Source organism: Arvicanthis niloticus, chromosome 17, assembly GCF_011762505.2.
Source record: "Arvicanthis niloticus isolate mArvNil1 chromosome 17, mArvNil1.pat.X, whole genome shotgun sequence".
NCBI lineage: Eukaryota > Metazoa > Chordata > Mammalia > Rodentia > Muridae > Arvicanthis > Arvicanthis niloticus.
Genome location: NC_047674.1, coordinates 50,833,499 through 50,852,455, shown reverse-complemented (window position 1 = coordinate 50,852,455; position 18,957 = coordinate 50,833,499). Strand labels below are relative to the sequence as shown.

The 18,957-nt window shown below is 41.7% G+C and overlaps 1 protein-coding gene across 1 annotated transcript in view; it reads left to right on the top strand.

Annotated features, from left to right (window-relative positions):
* Opn5 (opsin 5) overlaps positions 1 to 18,957 on the top strand; it is a 54,731-nt gene that overhangs the window by 9,796 nt on the left and 25,978 nt on the right. The window contains exons 3-5 of the mRNA XM_034521681.2: positions 3,338 to 3,457; positions 10,637 to 10,807; positions 14,431 to 14,765. Coding sequence (XP_034377572.1) covers positions 3,338 to 3,457; positions 10,637 to 10,807; positions 14,431 to 14,765 — 626 coding nt within the window. The remainder of the gene's footprint in view (positions 1 to 3,337; positions 3,458 to 10,636; positions 10,808 to 14,430; positions 14,766 to 18,957) is intronic.

Here is an 18,957-nt window from a genome sequence, read left to right as displayed (position 1 = left end):
ACTACTTGGAGAATAATGTACAAACATCTCACTAATATTTTGAAATATGAAATGTCCATAGAACTCATAATTTCTAGATTATGAGTTTATGGATGAGATTTCTACATAATTTATGGATTAGTAGATTAAGTATTAAATTATTAAAACTATTTTTCCTATGTGCTTTTATGATGCTTAATGTGGCTACTAGAAAAAAAAAACCCAATATATGTGTAGCTCACATTTCTGGTTTATATTATATTTCTATTGGATTGCACCAATGCAATTTTGCACCAATGACATTTTTGTCTGGGAATGGTGGCACATATCTTTAACCCCAGTATTTGAGAATCAGAGGCAGGCATATTTCTATGAGTTTGAAGCCAACCTGATCTATATAAGAGAATTCCAAGCCAGTCAGAGCTACACTGTGGTACCATCTTTAAAATAAATATTTACAGCATTTCTTTAATTTAAAGTTGCTATATTAAATTTGGGTGAGCCGTGTGCAGGTGGGTTCCATCTTTAGGTTTATGTGTCTTTAATATTTCAGATGTTGGTTCAAGCTTTCTTAACCCCCCTTCCTCCCCTCCCTGTCTTTGTTTCTTCCACTCTCTCTCTCTCTCCCTTTTTCTCTCCCCTCCCTCTCTCATCTGTTTATGACTGGTGAAGAATTTCATGTAATTTCTGAAATTGGAAAAACCACATTAGAATGTTCCATAGATCCCTCTATGGTCAGTGCTTGAGGCAGAAAGAATTTATAAGAGTAAATCATATGATATGTTGCAAAATAATTTCCAGGGTCCTCATACTTACAGTGAGCATTTGACTACTTTTCATTTCACTTGAATTTGGCCTTTTGGACACAAATATATGAAGTATCCACTCTTTGCTACTAAATAGCTGGGGTAGAGCAGTAAATAAAAGCCCTCTGCTGAAATAAAGAGGGCCTCAGAGTAAACTCCGTATCACGCCTTATTCAAGTCAGCGATCAGAAAAGGCAGACGAGGAATCATTTCACAAACTGAAATTAATTTGTTTCAGTCAGTTACAAGGGATGCTTTGAAAACAGCGTCTTTAACCAGATAAATGGCTCTAGGCAATCTAACAATGGGAGGATGATTAATTAGCCCCTTCCCTTCCTAGCTTGAAGGGTTTTAGCAAGAGAGTATAGCAGTGTTGGTGGGAAATGAGAAAAGTTCTCATTTTACACATGTTGGGTGCAAGGGAATCAGAGTCAGATTTAAGTGCTGGAGTAGATCTTAAAAATTAGGTGTTGGAAAGGGGGTTCCTAAGCTAAGGCAGCATTAGGTGAATTGAAGTCACAGAATAATCATTTGGGGTGAGTGAAGAAGTGTGCGTTTGGATGAGGATGAAGGGGCTTATGCTCTTTCTAGACCCATGTCTGCTTGTCACTTGTCTAGATCCTTTTTAAGGGGCCAGAGTAGACAGAGTAACATTCTTGGCCATTTTTGTTAAATACTAGGAACCTTAGGGGAAACTGAAGAATGAAGATAGAAACCTAGTTTGGTATGCAGGAGAAATAAACGTGAGACCCATTTACCATTCTCCTCTCTCCATGTTAAAACCCATTTTATTAACTGCCAACGAGGAAGGCGTTTCATCCTGTCTACACCAAAAGATACAGGATTTTGATGATCAAAAAAAATGTCCACCCCATAGTCTCTATTGTCTTAATCTTGTTTTCCTTAGTCTTAAAAATATAACTGACTTCTCTTCATGCTCATCGCAGACAAGGTTGCTCATGGAAACAATAGAACATGGCACTTAATAGAGTTCACTATTTTTAAAGTCATGACGGACACTGGGTGAAACCCTGTGAAATAGGGTTAGTAAAAAGTTTAAGAAAATGCAATTAAGAACTATTCTCAAGAGATGCTGTCAAGCAAAATGGTGTTAGAGGAACTTTCTGGATTGACTGCATGCAAATACTTAACTGTTTTTATTCTTTTTTTTTTTTTTTTTGGATATGACATAGATGGAATTTGTTTTACTATTTTTGAGCTGTGTTTTTGCACTTTTCTTTCCCAGTGTGCCTTACTAGGTGGTTTCTTATCAGGGCTTGCCTTTTATCTGGTTTAGTCTAGGACTGCACAATCTCTTCAGTCTCCCCTCCCCCAGTTGCTTTAAGAAAGCTAAAGAGACTTTCATGGACCATTAAGCATCTTTGGCTCCAGAGTGTCAGCATCCCCTAAAAGGACAATGCAGTCAGGTCCTGGTGGTTTTATACCATCAGCAGAGACACACATTTTTTTCCCTTGCCCCCTCAAATGAATCGTGGTGGAGGAAGTAAAGTAGAAATTTAAACAGAAAACGCTGGGTCTCTCCTGTTAATACTTTCCTTATTCCTTACTACTGAAGGCAGCTGTACCAGATTCTCATTTATACACAGCTACACTATGAAGCAAGAATTCCTGAGGAAATCTACTCTACATGTTAAGCTATGGAAGTAGGTGTATTCTTTTCTTAAATACAGTCAGTAGATAATGGGTCTATTTTTTGGATTTTTTTTAACTGGGTTTGTAAAAACTTGTGAACAGTTTCATTGTAATACCCAAACCAACTTGTCATTAATAAAAGAATATTCAAACTTGGGAACACATGTATGTCATTGTTGTTAGGTCTGGTGGGTTGAGGGTCACTTTCTCTCTCCTTGGTGGGAGGGAAATGCTTATGTTATCAGCGGCTACACACTTACCCTCGACGGCTAGTCCAGGGGTAGCTGAAGGCATCCCGTGTTCCAGATAGTGAGGGTCCATTCCATAGCAGAAATCTAAGTCCTGGGGCCTGTGTTGAGGACATGACCATTTCCTTGTAAGGGGTCACAACAGCCACCTCTGACCATATCTCTCCTACATGCCTGTGCTCCTACGTGAGCCCATGGTGGCGCTGAAGTCACCTCTCTTGGTTGACTTTATCTTCAAGATTTTATAAATAGTTAAGGGGTTGATTCCACTTATCCAAGGGAGGGAGTCATATAAAGCCAACACTTTATAAAAATGGCTGAGGAAAACACTCTCTGCCCTGGGGGGCCGGAACAAGAACTGACCATTGGGATTCCCACATCCTCCTGAGACTGATGGAGAAGTTAGTGGTTCCATTGTCTGGGTAAGTTCAGTCCTGTAATTCCTGACTCCTACCCATTCTGAGGCGACCCATCCCTTGCCTGTCACTCACAATCCATGCTTTTATTTCATCTTCTCAACTTAGATTTTTATCTAGTGTCCTGTCATTACCCTCTAAATCTGCGGAGTCTATTTTTTTTAAATGTGAAGTGTTTCATCTGCAAATGAATGCTTATCCTCATTTTAATGATGGCACATTTTCTTCTTTGTAGGGATTCTCTCTACATGTGGAAATGGGTATGTCCTCTATATGTCTTCTAGACGCAAGAAGAAGCTGAGACCTGCAGAAATAATGACCATCAACTTAGCTGTCTGTGATCTGGGGATATCAGGTAATTCCGTCACGCCACTCCTTCTTTGTGGGTTTAAGATATTAGCCATTCTAAATTCCTCACTGGCTTGGAGCTCACTTTGTTACCACCTGCTTCTTCCTGTCACAAAACATGTTTGCAGTGTTTGTAGACAGTCATTGAAAAGTCTGCTAAAGGGATCAGCTAACATCTTCCTTTTTACTTATTAATATATTTAATTCTATTTAATAACAAGCTTATTAAGAGATCATTTATCATTTTTTGATTGGGCATGGGACCTCTGTCCACTTCTTCCTAGAAAGCTGGGACTTCCCTACTACTCAAAACTATTTCAAATTGATACCTGGAGGGAAAGGAAAAGATTGAATTTTCTTCAGTGGAGTGCCACAGTCCAGGGCAGGCCCCATGACCAAGAATAGTTAGCTACAGTGAAAGAAACTCCATGTTTTTTTTTTTTTTTTAATTGGTTTTCTGTTGTCTGGTTTTCATTTCATTTCATTCTTTCTTCTTTCATGTGTTTGTTTCTTTTTAGAGAGAGAAAGCATGCATCTGGGCGGGTAGGGAGGTAGAGAGAATCTGGGGGAGGGGGTTGGGAAAACAATGATCAAAATATATTGCATGTAAAAAGAAAAATAGACAAAAATTATTTTCTTTTTTTCCTTCTTTCTTTGTTTCTTTTTTTGTTTCTTTAATTCTTTCCTATCTCCCTTTTCTTTTTCTTTTTCCTTTTGAGACAAGGTCTCCTGTAGCCCAGGCTACTCCCTGACTTCCTATGTAGATGAGGGTGACCTTGAACTCTTCCTCTTCTTTCCTCCCCTGAGTGGTAGGATTGCAGGCACGTGGCTCTATGGTTAGACTATTCTTGTTAAATATTTTATTTCTTACTTATTTTTTTTCTTGAACAATTACACATGTGTATGTATACGTGTGTGCGTGCATATTCACATATGGGAAATTTTGTGTGCTTACATATTCATGTGTATGTGTGCATGAATACATGTGTGTGGGCATGGGTGCATGTGTGTGCGTGTGCAGATAAACTAAAAGCCAACAGTGCTGTTTTCAATCCTTATCTTCTATGAGTATTGAGGCAAGGTTTCTCACTTAAATTCATAGCTCGCCATTTTTTTTTTCTCTAGCTATCCATTTTGCCTTAGGGAATCCACTACCTCTACTTCCCATGGGCTGGCCACCCATGGCTTTCATGGATGCTGAAGACCTGAATTCTGATCCTCTCACTTATATGCAAGCACCTTTCCCTTGGAGCCATTTCCCAAGCCCAATGTTAAGCCCTATCCCAGGAATGCTAACTTAAGGGTACAGTTTTGGACAACACATGATACCATCCATATTTCAGAGTTCATTGGGCTATGGATTCAGGATCTAACAGCCCACTGCTTTACCCTCTGTGACTACTTTCCCGCCAACATGGAAATCTGGTGAAAATAAACTGAAAGACGATAGAATCTTGAAAGGAAGATGCCAGCCAAAGACAGTGACAGGTGCCGTCATTGAGAGGAGACAAGAGCTGCTGGGGCAAGGGTGATTTTCATTGTAGCACAAGGTCCCACCACAAGCTTCTGCTTTCATGATGCTCAAAGTTGGCTGCACAAAAACATTATAGGGGGCACTTAAAAGTAATAATGTCAGGGAGTATAATTTAAGTACCTGGGAAGCTCAGTGGATAAAGTCCTTGCTATGATAGGCAGCATGAAGACCTGATTTGTATCCTCAGCATCCATGGGTGTGACAACACATACCACTAATCCCAGCCTTGGGGAGTGGAGACACAAACATTGGGGAATGGGGAGGGGCTTTGACTACAATAGCATCATTGAAAGACCCTAGTGCTCCCCCAATAAAGTGACGAGTGATTGATAGAGAAAGACACCTAACATTCACATTTGGTCTACACATTTGCATATATAAATGTGTGCACTTGCACATACAGGTAGCACACACACACACTCAGAAATATAGGCAGACATACCACATACACAGAAACACACAGAGATAGACAGACACACTGATACACACACACACACACACACACACACACACACACACACACACACCTACCTGCGTGTGTGCAAGCATATGTATTCATGCATTTCCAGATAAGTTACTATGTGGATCAAATAGAAAATTTATGGATTTTTCTCTTGCTTCTCGAACTTTTCAGAGAACCCAGCAAAGAGGAGCTCTCATATTTTTTCTTTAACTGTAATTAGTTTAAGAAAGAGTAATTTTGGGTATGTGTCATCGTGTTCCAGGGTTGACTGGCTGTACCCTAACCTTTATTTGGATTCAAAACCTGTTAACTAGCTGTAGCCTCAGGCTGCTAGGGAGGGAGGAAGAGTCTTTGAAGTGTTTGCTTTTTTTTTTTTTTTTTAAGTGTTTGCTTTTACATTGAGGACTTTTTCTAAAAAGAAGTTTCTCGCCTCCCTTTTAAAACAGTGTGCCTCCTCATAAATCGAATTGTCTACTGACGCTAGTTTACAAAAACTAAGTTTAATAATAACAATTATCCACTTCTTGAGTTGATGCAATATTAAATAGCAGACATGTTGCCGCTGCCCTCTTTCTGAGAGTTTGCACACTCGGGTTACTTGAGAAGGCGTTGCTGGGTACGGTAGACCCCAATATCATAAACTCTTAAGGTGGTAAATGTGTTTGCACGGTAGGAGAGCAACGAGGCTCTGCAAGCCACGCGGTTTGTGAAAGGCTGCAAAGTGTCTGCCATTTCGGCTCTTGCCACGCGATGGCGGTAGAGCAGCAGGCACGGTTTGGTTTTTCTCCATCAGCTCGCCTGAGGCTCCCTTCCTAGTTCTGGGAGTAAAATGTCTGTCCTAGTGAACCCTGACATTTCAGCTCCATCCTTCACCAGTGAGTAATAGCTGACTGCTGCTTAAGGCTGACACAGACAAGACGCGAATTAAAAAAAATGCTCTTAATTGGTCTGACACATTGAAACTGCGTTCAGCCTTGCCAGTCTGCTCTAGAGATTTCAGAAATCACACCCTTCTTTTCCCAGCGAATGTGCTTAGGGAAATCCACCAGAAGGTGGTTTCTTCCACCTGAGTTTTCTTTGGTAAATCTGGATCACGTTTAGTGTCTATAATACATTTTCTTCCAGTATATCCTAAACAAACTTGTCTTTTCCTCTTACCTAGCTGCATTCTTTATTTTTTAAATTATTTTTAAATTTTTTACTTATTCATTTTCATCCCTTTTACTGTCTCTCTCCTGGTCACCCCCTCCCACAAACCTTGCCTCAAACCCTCTCTCCTTCTCCTCTGAGTGGGTGGGGGGCTCCTGGGTATCTCCCTACCCTGGCACATCAAGTTTTCTAGGCTAGGTGCATCCTCTCCCACTGAGGCCAGACAAGGCAGCCCAGCTAGAACAACATATCCCATGTATAGGCAACAGCTTTTGGGATAGCCCCCACTCGAGTTGTTCGGGACCCACCATGAAGATCAAGTTGTACATCTACTACAAATGTATGGGGAAGCCTTGGTCCAGCCTGTGCATGCTCTTTGATTGGTGGTTCAGTCTCTGAGAGCCCCAAGGGTCCAGATTAGTTGACTCTGTCTTCCTGTGGAGGTCCTATCCTCTTTGGAGCCCACAATTCTTCCATAAGAGTCCCCAAGCTCTATCCACTGTTTAGCTGTGGGTGTCTGTATCTGTCTGAGTCAGCTGCTGGGTGGAGCCTCTCAGAGGACAGCCATGCTAGACTTTTGTCTGCAAGCTTAACAGAGTATCATTAATAGTGTCAGGGATTGGTGCTTGCTCATGGCATGGGTCTCAGGTTTGGCCATTCCCTCAGTCTCTGCTCCAACTCCCATGCCTGGATTTCTTGTAGTCAGGATAGATCTTCTGTCAAAAGTTTTGACCCAGATGCATTCGATTCTAAACACGGAAGAAGCACATTCTAGAATCAGGCACGATGTAGCTCTGCAGCTAATGTAGGCTGTCTGAACACAGAGGCTCTTATTCAGGAACATGTAGTTGAGTAAGCTAGAGCACGAGAGAAAGTAGATGGCTGCTTGCATTTCCTCCAGACAAATTGTATCAGCAGGTCTAGGGGTTTGAAGTCCTGGATACTGATAGCTAAAGCAAAGCAAAACAGAACGGCAGGGACTATCTATCAGGAACCAGGCTGAGGGGCATTCTACTTCATGGAAGAGAGGAAGAGGAGAGGGAGACAGACAGAGAGACAGGGACAGACACAGAGATATTGATATTTGTTGTAGATGACCTTGCCAAGACTCAACAAAGGCTCCACTCCAGGCTGGACATAGTGTGCCAGAGCTCACAGTCTCAGCATTTGGGAGGTGAAGGCAAGATGTTTAGTAGCCTAGAGTCACCCTGTATCTTCAGCTACAGAATAAGTTTGGGGCCAGTTTGGGCTACTTGAGGCCCTGTTTCAAAATAAACCAACATACATGTGCTTGAGTGTGCATCCTCTCTCTCTCTCTCTCTCTCTCTCTCTCTCTCTCTCTCTCTCTCTCTCTCTCTCTCTCTCTCTCTCTCCCTCTCTCTCCCTCTCTCTCTCTCTCCCTCTCTCCCTCCCTCCTTCCCCCTCTCTCTCTCTCTCTCTCTCTCTCTCTCTCTCACACACACACACACACACACACACACACACACACACACACACACACTCCCCCCCCCAAAACAAAACAAACAAAACCTCCATTTTGGATAGAGACCTAGCATGGATATTAGTTTTTGTCTCTCGGCCACATTAATCTCTTCTGCTGCCTTGGCCTTCTTGCAAAGGGATTTTCCACAAGCTTTGAGGTTTGTTGTCTTTTCTGTCCTGAAGACTTTTCAGGCTACTGATCCTCATGCTACCTAAATGTCACTCTGCATTCTGTGTTTCTTTACCCTGTGAATTCCTATTTATCATTCTGTCATGCTCCCTGCTTCTCTCTCGGCCTGGTTGGAAGCATATTGAACCTTGCCTTTACTAATGGCTGTCTTGTGTTTGAACCTCACACTTACTGAAATGGCTATCTCGTATCTGAGTAAGACATAACTCAACAGAACAAGTGTGACAAAGAACGAACAGAGAGGAAAAAACTGCAAGAGAACATGGGAATCTGGTTTTAATCTAAACATGAAAGAGCTTAAAGAAATGATTGGTAAGCAGTTTTTGTTAGTTTTTAGAAATAGTGTACAAAGCAATGAGTTTTCTTGCAGAACTGCCTTCCATACTTTTTATTCATTCTCCCTTCCCAACCTTCCTCTCCCCTCACCCCTTCCCACTCCTGATATTTTCTATCCACCCTGACTAGACCTTCTCTGTTCAATAGCAATAAAAACACAAAACCAAAAAACATCAAATGATGTCATAAAATAGCCATAGATAAGACGTGATATTTTTTTCTGATTGAAAGAAGGTTGGGCTCTCCATGACAGTCTCACCTCACACACAGAGCCATGCACAGACGGTGCACTCTTCCACACTTCTGATTGAGCATTACCAAACTTATAAAGCCTTTGATTAACATTTAAAAAAATGTATAAAAGCAAAAAGGAAAAGGGGGCATGGGATAGGGGTTTTTTAGGGAGGGGAAATGGGATGACATCTGAAATGTAAATAAAATATTAAAAAAAGAAATAGACTTGGACATACATCAAAGTTCATGTCTACTTAAGATACTTTCATGCACTCCTTTCCTCTTCTCAAATATTTTTTCCATATCTACCAGTAACTAGCTATGAGTATTATCCTAATAAAGTACTACCAGAGACTATGTAGGCACAGCTAAAAAAAAAAAAAAAAAAAAAAAAAAAAGCAAACTGTTATTTGAATAATGTGATTGAAAGTACTACTTCTTATTAACAGTTCACCGCCACAAAGATTATCCCTTTTTAGTAAAAATAAAGTGAACATGTCATAAAAAAAGAATTAGTCAATACATGGATGCCTACTATGACACACCTATTTGACATTATTCTGTAAATTTTAGATGTTGTAATAACACAAGAAATAGAAATCAAATGAGTTTAAAGATATAATTACTTGTTAATCCTGAGAGTATGCAGGTGAGTATCAGTGGACTTGGAAAGCTAGTGCATGGTGTACATAAATGTTCCTATTCCCTGCATTGAAGTATTTATTGGTCTGAAAGCTATTATCATATATATATATATATATATATATATATATATATATCTCAAAATATAGATTCTTCTCTTCTTCTCTAAAATACATTCTGGTCACAATTTCCCCTCTGTGCATTCCTCCCGGCTCTTCTCCATCTCCTCTCTCCCTCTACCAATCCCTCTCTATCTCCCTTCAGAAAAAAGCATGTCTCCAAGAGACAACAACCCAACGTGACAAAGCAAAATGCATCAAGACACAGCAAAAACCATCACACCAAGGTTGAAAAAGGCAACCTAACAGGAGGAAAAGTGTCCCATGAGCAGACAAGGAGTCTTGTTTTATTTGTTTCCTACTTAGATGAGGCATATTTCATAATCTGTGGAGTAATTGGTAACAACATCAGCAGGAGCCTATAGCCAATACATCTGGGCACAAGAGTCTTTCTGAATGGGAAATTTGTAAATGTTGTGACTATCCACCATCAAAGACTATAGTCGGTACCCTTTGTTGGATATTGTTTGACTAGCCAAGTATGTACATATGCCATGATCTCAGGAATGTGACAGCCATGTTATGTCATGTCATGACATGTCAAATCACAATGTCAGCATCCCTTCCTGCAGCTCTTACATTCATTCTGCTCTTTCTTTTGAGTTGTTCTCCTAGAGGGGTTGTGTTAAAAATGTCCCACTTACAGCCTGACATTCAACAGTCATTTATTCTCAGTACTTTGGTCAACTCTGAGTCTTGCACTTCTGTTAACTGCAAAGCATCCCCAAGCCCTGTGAAGCCTCACCAGCATGGAGAAAACTTTCAGCCCATTTCCTTCTTGATCACTTTATGTCTATGACCAAGATGTGTTGTGTCTTCATTTTGTTGTGGTGGGCCATCGATGAGCTGTCAGAATTTTACTAATCTATCAGTTCTGTGTAATAAACTAAGTAACTAAGTAAGTGTGTGTGTGTGTGTGTGTGTGTGTACTCACACCTTGAAATGTGTCTGTAGGGATTAAGGGCCAGATGAGTTGAGTGAACATGTAAAGGTTTTAACCTCAAGGAGCTTCCTTTGATGCCTGCTTGATGCTCTAGTTGTAGGCAAGCCGTTTACCATCATCTCTTGCTTCTGCCACCGATGGGTGTTTGGCTGGTTTGGCTGCCGCTGGTATGGATGGGCTGGATTTTTCTTTGGCTGTGGAAGCCTGATTACCATGACCGCTGTCAGCCTGGACCGCTATCTGAAGATCTGTTATCTGTCTTATGGTAAGTTGGAAGGTTCCTTGTTCCCTGATAGGAAAGTTAGTGGATCGGAGTGTCAGAGCTGTGCATATTTTACACAGTAACTATATTAATAACTTCAGTGACCAAGAACCCTTCTATTCATAGCCTATCTTGTCCTACTGGTTATTTAGATTTGACCTGTGTTGATGTATGTTTCCTATAGTACTATTTTACAGTATGCCTACAGCTTTTAAATGTCTCACTTTGTTGTATAAAATACGGAAGTGTCTACACATTTCCTCATGTGAAAGACAAAAACAAAACGCATGAGTGAACAAGATCAGGTCTGAGATATTTAGCTGATGACCTACTCAGTTTGTGTGATTATAAGAACCGTTATCTATGATATTTTTTTTTTTAGGACTAAGGCTTCCTAAGGTTTCAGAGATGGGGAATTCCAGAATGCTCTCCAGGTTTAGAGAGCCATACAGATGTTCCTACCTGAAGGGATAAACACACTGAAATATGTCTCTGCAGGTCTTTTGTGGTATTGGTAGGTAGATGACCAGTTAAGAGAAGCAGCAATAATGGAATTCTCAAAGCTCTGTATTTTAAAGATTATACTATTTTACTAATTAAAGTTTTAGCATGTTTGGTTCTTGGGATTTTGGGAATTTATTGATCCAGAAAGAGAAAATTTTAATAGTAAGAATCAGACCTAATCAGGGGATGGTTGTGACTTTCTTTGGGTAAAGCAGTTTGGATTGACAAACTGTTAGGTAGTGTGGCTGAGGCTGCAGGACAGAGGATGGCCAGTGTATAGACATGGCAAAGAATGTTTTCTTTGTTCCTTAAAAAGTTGATAGTGCTCTGAAGGAAGACTCTGAGGAACTCTGAAGGAGGCCATATACGGGGAAGGGGGTGGTATTTGTAAATGTCCTCAGGATTCAATGCTCATTAAATAATTGCATCTCTTTTCATAGACATTTAAAACTTCCAGTTGAAACAGCCTGAGTCAAAAGTTCCAATAAGATAAAACCATACAATTATGTAATTTGTATGATGTTAGAGTTCAGTTCTTACCATGATCTTGTCTTCTAGCACAGCAAATGGATGATTTTAAATAGAACCATAGATTTTATAGACAAGAAGACAAAAAAAAAATAATGTTTCGTCTTCCTGAGAGTATTTGAGGAAGAATAAACTGTGATCTCTGTTTCAGAATTCATCTAGAGTTTAAACTTTGTATCAACTAAAGAGAGGATACTATCCGTTTCCAGAATCATGGTGGGGCATAAGTGATGTAGGAGAAGTGTATATATAACCAAGCTTCTTCTAAGCTTGACTCTCAGTGATATTTCACCCTTCACCTGATTCACTACTGGATCTTTCACACAGTGTTCTCTAGCATATCGCAATCTAAAAGGTCACTTAGGGACATGCAGACACAGTGTTCTCTAGCATATTGCAATCTAAAAGGTCACTTAGGGACATGCAGACATTTGTGGTGGGAAGCACCCATGTAACGTTGTAAGTGGTCATTCCCGAGAGATGACCCTTTGGAGTCTTGAATAATTCCAGTGACCAGTGACGGGGAGCTTACTACTGCTCAAGGCAGCCCATTCTCTGATTGGTCTGCTCTCACTGTTACAATGTTATTCCTTATATTGAGACAAAACTGCCTCCCAGTAACCTCCACCCATTGGTCCTAGTTCTGACTTCTGGAGCATCACAGAACCCATCTACTAATCTACTCCCTCCTGTACTTGACAGCCTTTCAGCATACTGGAATGTAAGTATGAAAGCATCTCACTAAGTAACCCTCACTATCAATGCTTATCCGTATGCCTATGCACGTCCTTAAGAAGCTATGTCATAATCTCTGCCAGTGTTTGACGCCTTATGATGGATAACCAAGAGCTGACGAAACTTGGTGGCTACCCGATCGCTACCCTTCTCTGGTTGGGGTTGGGGAAACTCTGTATTTCATGATGTTCAATACCATGTATTTGAGTAAATGGAGATGACAAAGCATAGACACAATTTGTTCTGTTTCTTCTTAGTGATCACACACACACACACACACACACACACACACACACGCACACACACACACGCACACACACACACACACACACACACGAGACAGTGTTCATGTTAAGGTCTAACTTTATAGTTTGCAAAGTTGACACTATTTTATTTACTTTAAACATCATCAAAAACATCAAGCAAAGACTGGGGTGGTAGCTCAGTTGGCAGAGCGCATGTCTCACGAACGGTGCCCTGTGTTCTAGACCCAGCACCACATAAACTAGACACAGTGTGGGTGTGCACCTGTAATTCCAGTTCTTGGGAGGTGGAGGCTGGAGAATCAGAAGTTTAACGTCATTCTCAGCTACATAACCATTCTGAGGCTAGCTTGGGTCAGAGTCCATTCCTCAAAGCAAACAAACAAGAAAGCAAAGGCACTAACAACAAACCACAAGCAATGGGTTACCGCAATTTTCCCTTAATGTTAAACAGTGCTGAGCACCCAGAAGGGCCACGTGGATGAAAACACACTGCACTCAGAAGAACTGCAGACTTAGTGACTTAAATCTCACTTACTTAGAACAGAAGCAGCCCCGAGTACAAGTGGAAACCATCAGTTAGCTTTGCTCAGTGTTTCTTGATAGTTCATTCCTTCTACTGGGCAGCCGAAGCAGCAAGGACCCATTCTCATCCCCCTTCGGCAATATGATATGTGAGGTGCAGAGATTCCCATGGTGACAGCTGGAAAAGAGCTAGCTGACCTGGCTTTGGTGACTGTGTTGAACTTTGGGAAACGATCACTAGTGTTTTACAATTTAATTAAAAAAAAAAAAACCGTCTGTAGCATTTCTCTCTCTTGGAATTCCCTTTTGGTTAAGAAACAAGTGTTGAAACACAAAGCTCTTCGTCTCCCACTCCTTTGTCCCTCGTTCTTCTTGAAGACATTTTTTTTTTTCCGGAATTACTTACACAGCATGTGTGACAACCTGATCAGATTGTCTGCTGCTCTCCCACTATGCCTGTGTGCTCCCGACTTCCCGTGAATAACATCCAAAGATTCAAAAATTTTCATGAATTTTCAAGCACGGTCCCTCACCTTAGCACCACACTGCAGGCTTAGGATCAAAACCCGTCAACTTCACTCAACAAACTCCTAGTTAAAGAAAGGATGTAGACACAAAAGAGGTTTTAGAAATAAGGGTGTTTTAAAGACAGGACGGATCCTTTGTGATTTTGCACCTCCTGGGAAGGACTCTCCTTTGAATTCTTAGATCACTCACTAACATACTCTTGAGATGTCTTCCCAAGCTCCCCTATCGTCTTCCGTGTCCGTTCCTCTTTTTGTCGCCTGCTTTCCCACCCCGAGCCACTTCTCCCTCCCAAAGCTCCTAGGTGCCCAGAGAAAACTTTCCCCGTGAATTCTCTTCAAATTGCATCCTCCTGGACAAAGGCTCCAGCTCTGGAACTTTCCCTTCCTTGACTTCACTCTCCCCCAGGCTTCAGTTAATCTTGTCCACGTCTCCCAGAATTCAGTGGAATAAATCTTTGGAGATGGAATTTGACATGTCCAGGGGAGGTATCCAGGCTCGGGGCAGGTTACATGTAGGTAATGCTCTTTTTTTTTCCCCCTCCAGGGGTCTGGCTGAAGAGAAAGCATGCCTACATCTGCCTGGCAGTCATCTGGGTTTACGCTTCCTTCTGGACCACCATGCCCTTGGTGGGCCTGGGGGACTATGCACCCGAGCCCTTTGGAACCTCGTGCACCCTGGACTGGTGGCTGGCCCAGGCTTCAGGTGGGGGTCAGGTATTCATCCTCAGCATCCTTTTCTTCTGCCTCCTGCTGCCCACCGCTGTGATTGTTTTCTCCTACGCGAAGATCATCGCCAAGGTGAAGTCTTCTTCTAAAAAGGTAGCCCATTTCGACAGTCGGATCCATAGCAGCCATGTGCTTGAGATGAAGCTGACCAAGGTAACGGTAACTGTAGTCCCTTTATAGGTGTGGCTTTTCGAACACTCAAAATGTCAAAGGGAGAAAGGGTTAGGGACTGTTGAGACCCGAAAGACCCAGAATCCCTGTTGACTGTTTATCCACATTTCAACTCTGTTAGAGCTTATATAAACTACTGTAGTCTCTCCCTTCTGTTTCCTAGACCTCGCCACACAAATACACACGTTTTAAATATCTACCAAATTAGTATAATGGATTTGGTGAGCCTATTTTCCCTATTGAAATACAAATGTTACACACACACACACACACACACACACACACACACACGTAATACCACACAGTTGGCACCATTTTGTTTGGACTCTGGCTGGCATTTTAAGGACATCCTGCCATCCATATTGTTTACTGGTTTATCACAGAGCATTCCTGAATGGTTGGATCCTTTGGTAGGTGTGAAGAAACACAATTGGTGGTCCTTTAGATGTTATGGTAAATGGAAAAAAAGACCATGGAATTTGACCACAGATAAAGATTTGAATTCCACCACAAACATTGCCCTGTTTGTAACCCAGCACTAGACCACTACCTTTTTAAAGTTAGTTGACTAATTTTTTTTAACATAATTAAAATATAATTACATTACTTCCTCCCTTCTCTTTCTTCCCTCCAGTCCCTCCCATGTCCCCTCCCACAATTCCCCATGTCTCTCCTCCCTTTCTTTGATAGCCTCTTTCTTTATTATTGTTTTACACACACACACACACACACACACACACACACACACACACACACACGTGCTAACTCCCCCCATGCACATGCATACATGCACACACATGCATCTATGCATTGACAAATATTTAAGTACAACTTGCTGAGCCCCTCTTTTTCTGTGACCCTCAGCTTCTCAGAGCCTATTTCCCCACTGTGTAACAAGCATAGGAAGTCTGGGTCTGGAGACAGGGATCAACAGCTCTTGCAGAGCAACCAGGTTTGCCTTCCAGCAATCTGTATGGTGGCTCATAGCTAATGCCTTCCAGCCTCTGCATGATGGCTCACAGCTCATCGGGCACCCTCTTCTGGCCTCCTCAGCCACCAGAAATGCTCATTGTGTATATACATAAAGGCAAAACACCCCCCACATAACCAAAAGTAACTGTAGGAAAAAAACCAGTGTAATTTCCTATTTGGACATCCACTACGCATTCACACTGTTTTCAATTTGTTTCTACTGAAGTAAGAGGATGCAATCTCACAGGGGCCCTTTCTCTGTCTGGAGAAAACCTTTCCTCTATTCAGCCTCTGCTCAGGACTGCCCAGTTTCTCATCCACTCAGAGCTTCTGCTCTCTACAATGCCAGTGGTCTAAAAGTGTGTAACTCCAAGGCCACAGTCCAATGTTTTGGTGGCAAAGTAAGTTCATCGTCTGCATCCTCTAAGTATTTCTAGCTGGGTTATTATCTTGACTTGCCTTTTTTGGGTCTGATCTCATCCAGCAGTATATGAAGTGGCATCGGTCTACGACCCTTTCTCAACCTGCCATCTTCTCTAGTTACTCTTCTTATGATAGTTTCACTGACTTTCATAGTACACGTGCTACAAACAGAAGGACAGTGTGTATTTGCATATGAACATGCACGTCCTTCACACAAGTGCATGGTGTTTTTGTACTCTCTGATTCTGTGGCTCAACATCATCTCACTTTTCTGTTCACATTTGACCCTGTGAAACAAGTTTCATTATTGGCTAATAAAGCACGTTCAGGAGCATCAGAGACTGCCCTTCTGTTCCCAGAGCTGCCTGGGCTGCCTGAGGAGGTCTTCATAGTGTCATGGTGCCAATTGGTTGGGGATACTGGTTGGGATTTTGTTCTTTACTGACCTGGCTTTTTATGAACTACTCAATTCCTTTTGGTCATGTTATATAGCACAATCCAAGTGCTTTATCCTAACCACGAGGCCTCTGTAAGCAATGCGTCTCCTCTCTGCTATAACCTGTGATCTCAGTAGATCCTGTGAACTCGGCTAAGAGCCCATGAGGAAGGCATGCATTTTCAGTTTGTACATCCTCATTTGTGCAAGAGGTTCTGCTGTCTTGTTCATACAGCCCTGCTGTCTGGTGCTTGGATCTGAAAGGCCAGTTCAGGACAGGCTTTCGGCTCCCCTGACATTCTCTCTTGTCTCTGGACTACAGACATTTCACCCATTGGAGTGGAAAATTGACTTGCATTTTCTTGCTCACTCTCAACATCCCTTAGGCCTCTAGCTGGGGACAGTCAATTATTTTTCACCACACACACACACACACACACACACACACACACACACACACACACCCTGAAACCCCCCAAAGCTTTTATATCAACTATCTTTTCTTCCTGTTTCATGTTCCCTCCCTCCCTCTCTCCTTCCTTCCCTTCTTTCCTCCCTCCCTCCCTTTTTTTCTTTCTTTCTTCCTTCAGATCTTATGTGTCCCAGAGCGGCCTCAAAACACTGTGTAGCTGAGTCTGGCTTTGGCCTGATCCCTCTGCCTCCACCTCCCAGGTATTAGAACGACAAGCTTGCTTTACCATGCCCAGCTATGCTTAAATTTCTATTTTGAAACTGAGAAACCCCCCAAATGAATATTTAGTTATTTCACTGGGCATTTCCCCTGGGAAAAGTACTCACACACTCAAGTGAGTCTCTTGCAGATTTTCTAAGAAGGGATAGTACTGTGGCTGGAAGGTAACGTCAGAGAAGTTACCTCTGTTTTTCAAACATCATTATGCATTATTATTGGCATTCATTATTTGTTCATTGGCTGATTACCTATCCCATCCAGACCTGTAGTTAATGTGAGGATCCCAGATATCTCTTAATGTTCCTTTCACTGCCATAAAACAGTCCTAACTGTTCCTAGATAGTGTAAGTCCCTCTAACACAGGTCAGCAGAGCATTGGGCATGTTGCCTTTAGAGGCACTTGTCCCACCGAGTCAAGTATTTGTCTCTCATTGCAAGAGAGTGAATGAGGTTCAGGCAAGCGTTTGGTTCTGTTCGGTTCTCCATCTCACAGCCCAGCACTTGCTGGATGGTAACTGTGACAGCTTCATTGGATGCCTGATTAAAGGCAGCCTTGATAACTGTGAAGTGGTCCTCTGACTTCTGGCTCAGGGACTTTTCTTTGGGACATTTGGTTTGTTATGCTCTTTTCCTTTGATTGTGAAGCCTTTAAAAAAACCAAGCCAAGGTATGAACTCGGTTTCTCTCAGGTGACTTGTTCCATTGGTTGGCCTATTGATTGTTAACCTGTCAGAGCACTCCCTATGTGGATGCTAAGGGAAGAGGAATGGCTGCTCTTTTCTTAAACTAATTCATTATTTCTCTTTAGCATTTCCAAGCTTAAAGGTCAGTCCTCAGGAGAGGCATTTGGAAATTCAGGTCTTCCTCTTATGATGTCTCACAGAAACATCATTACTTCTTGAGAATTGTCAAATTTCTAATTAATTTGCAATTGCATGCTCATTATTGTGATTTCTTGCTCAATGTCTTTTACTACCAGTCAACAGGGCTGCAGGGACACTTTGACTTTCTGTCACTTCATGTCCTCAGAACCCAGTGCATCACCTCTAACATGCTAAGTGCTTAATATATATTTGTTGAAGGGAAGAAAAAAATACTAATCCAGAGAGACATAATAACCAAAAAGAATTTCAAAGTAATGATCATTTTCAATTGTGACTCTAGCCCCCTGGGAGGACATACACTGGTAACATTTATTTTTGATTTTGGTGGTCAGTGCTCGGATCCTGTGTTGAGAAATATCTAACATTTTTAATTGTTTTGGAGGAGTATGGATAAGAGCAACACGACTCAAATTAAAAATGCAGAAAAGCCGATATCTTATTTCCTAGCCTCTCTGCTCCCAAGCCAGGACTCATGTGTAGGCTCCTATCACCAGGTATCCTGTTATGTGTCTCAGGGTCTAGTGAGGGCAGACCCAGGCCCAGAGTCCTCACCTACACCAGAACCAATCAATTGCTGTGATTTGAGTATCACTCATTCCCAAGTCTCCAAGTTAGTGCCTCAATCTGCATCTTTTGATAAGTTCTACTATATTCAGCATAAGTCAGCACTTATTAGTTATAACCCAGACTCCAGGACTCACCCATCTGTGGAAGGAGGTGAGATAGAGAGTTGGGGGTGGGGCAATTAAAATTAAACGACATCACCAT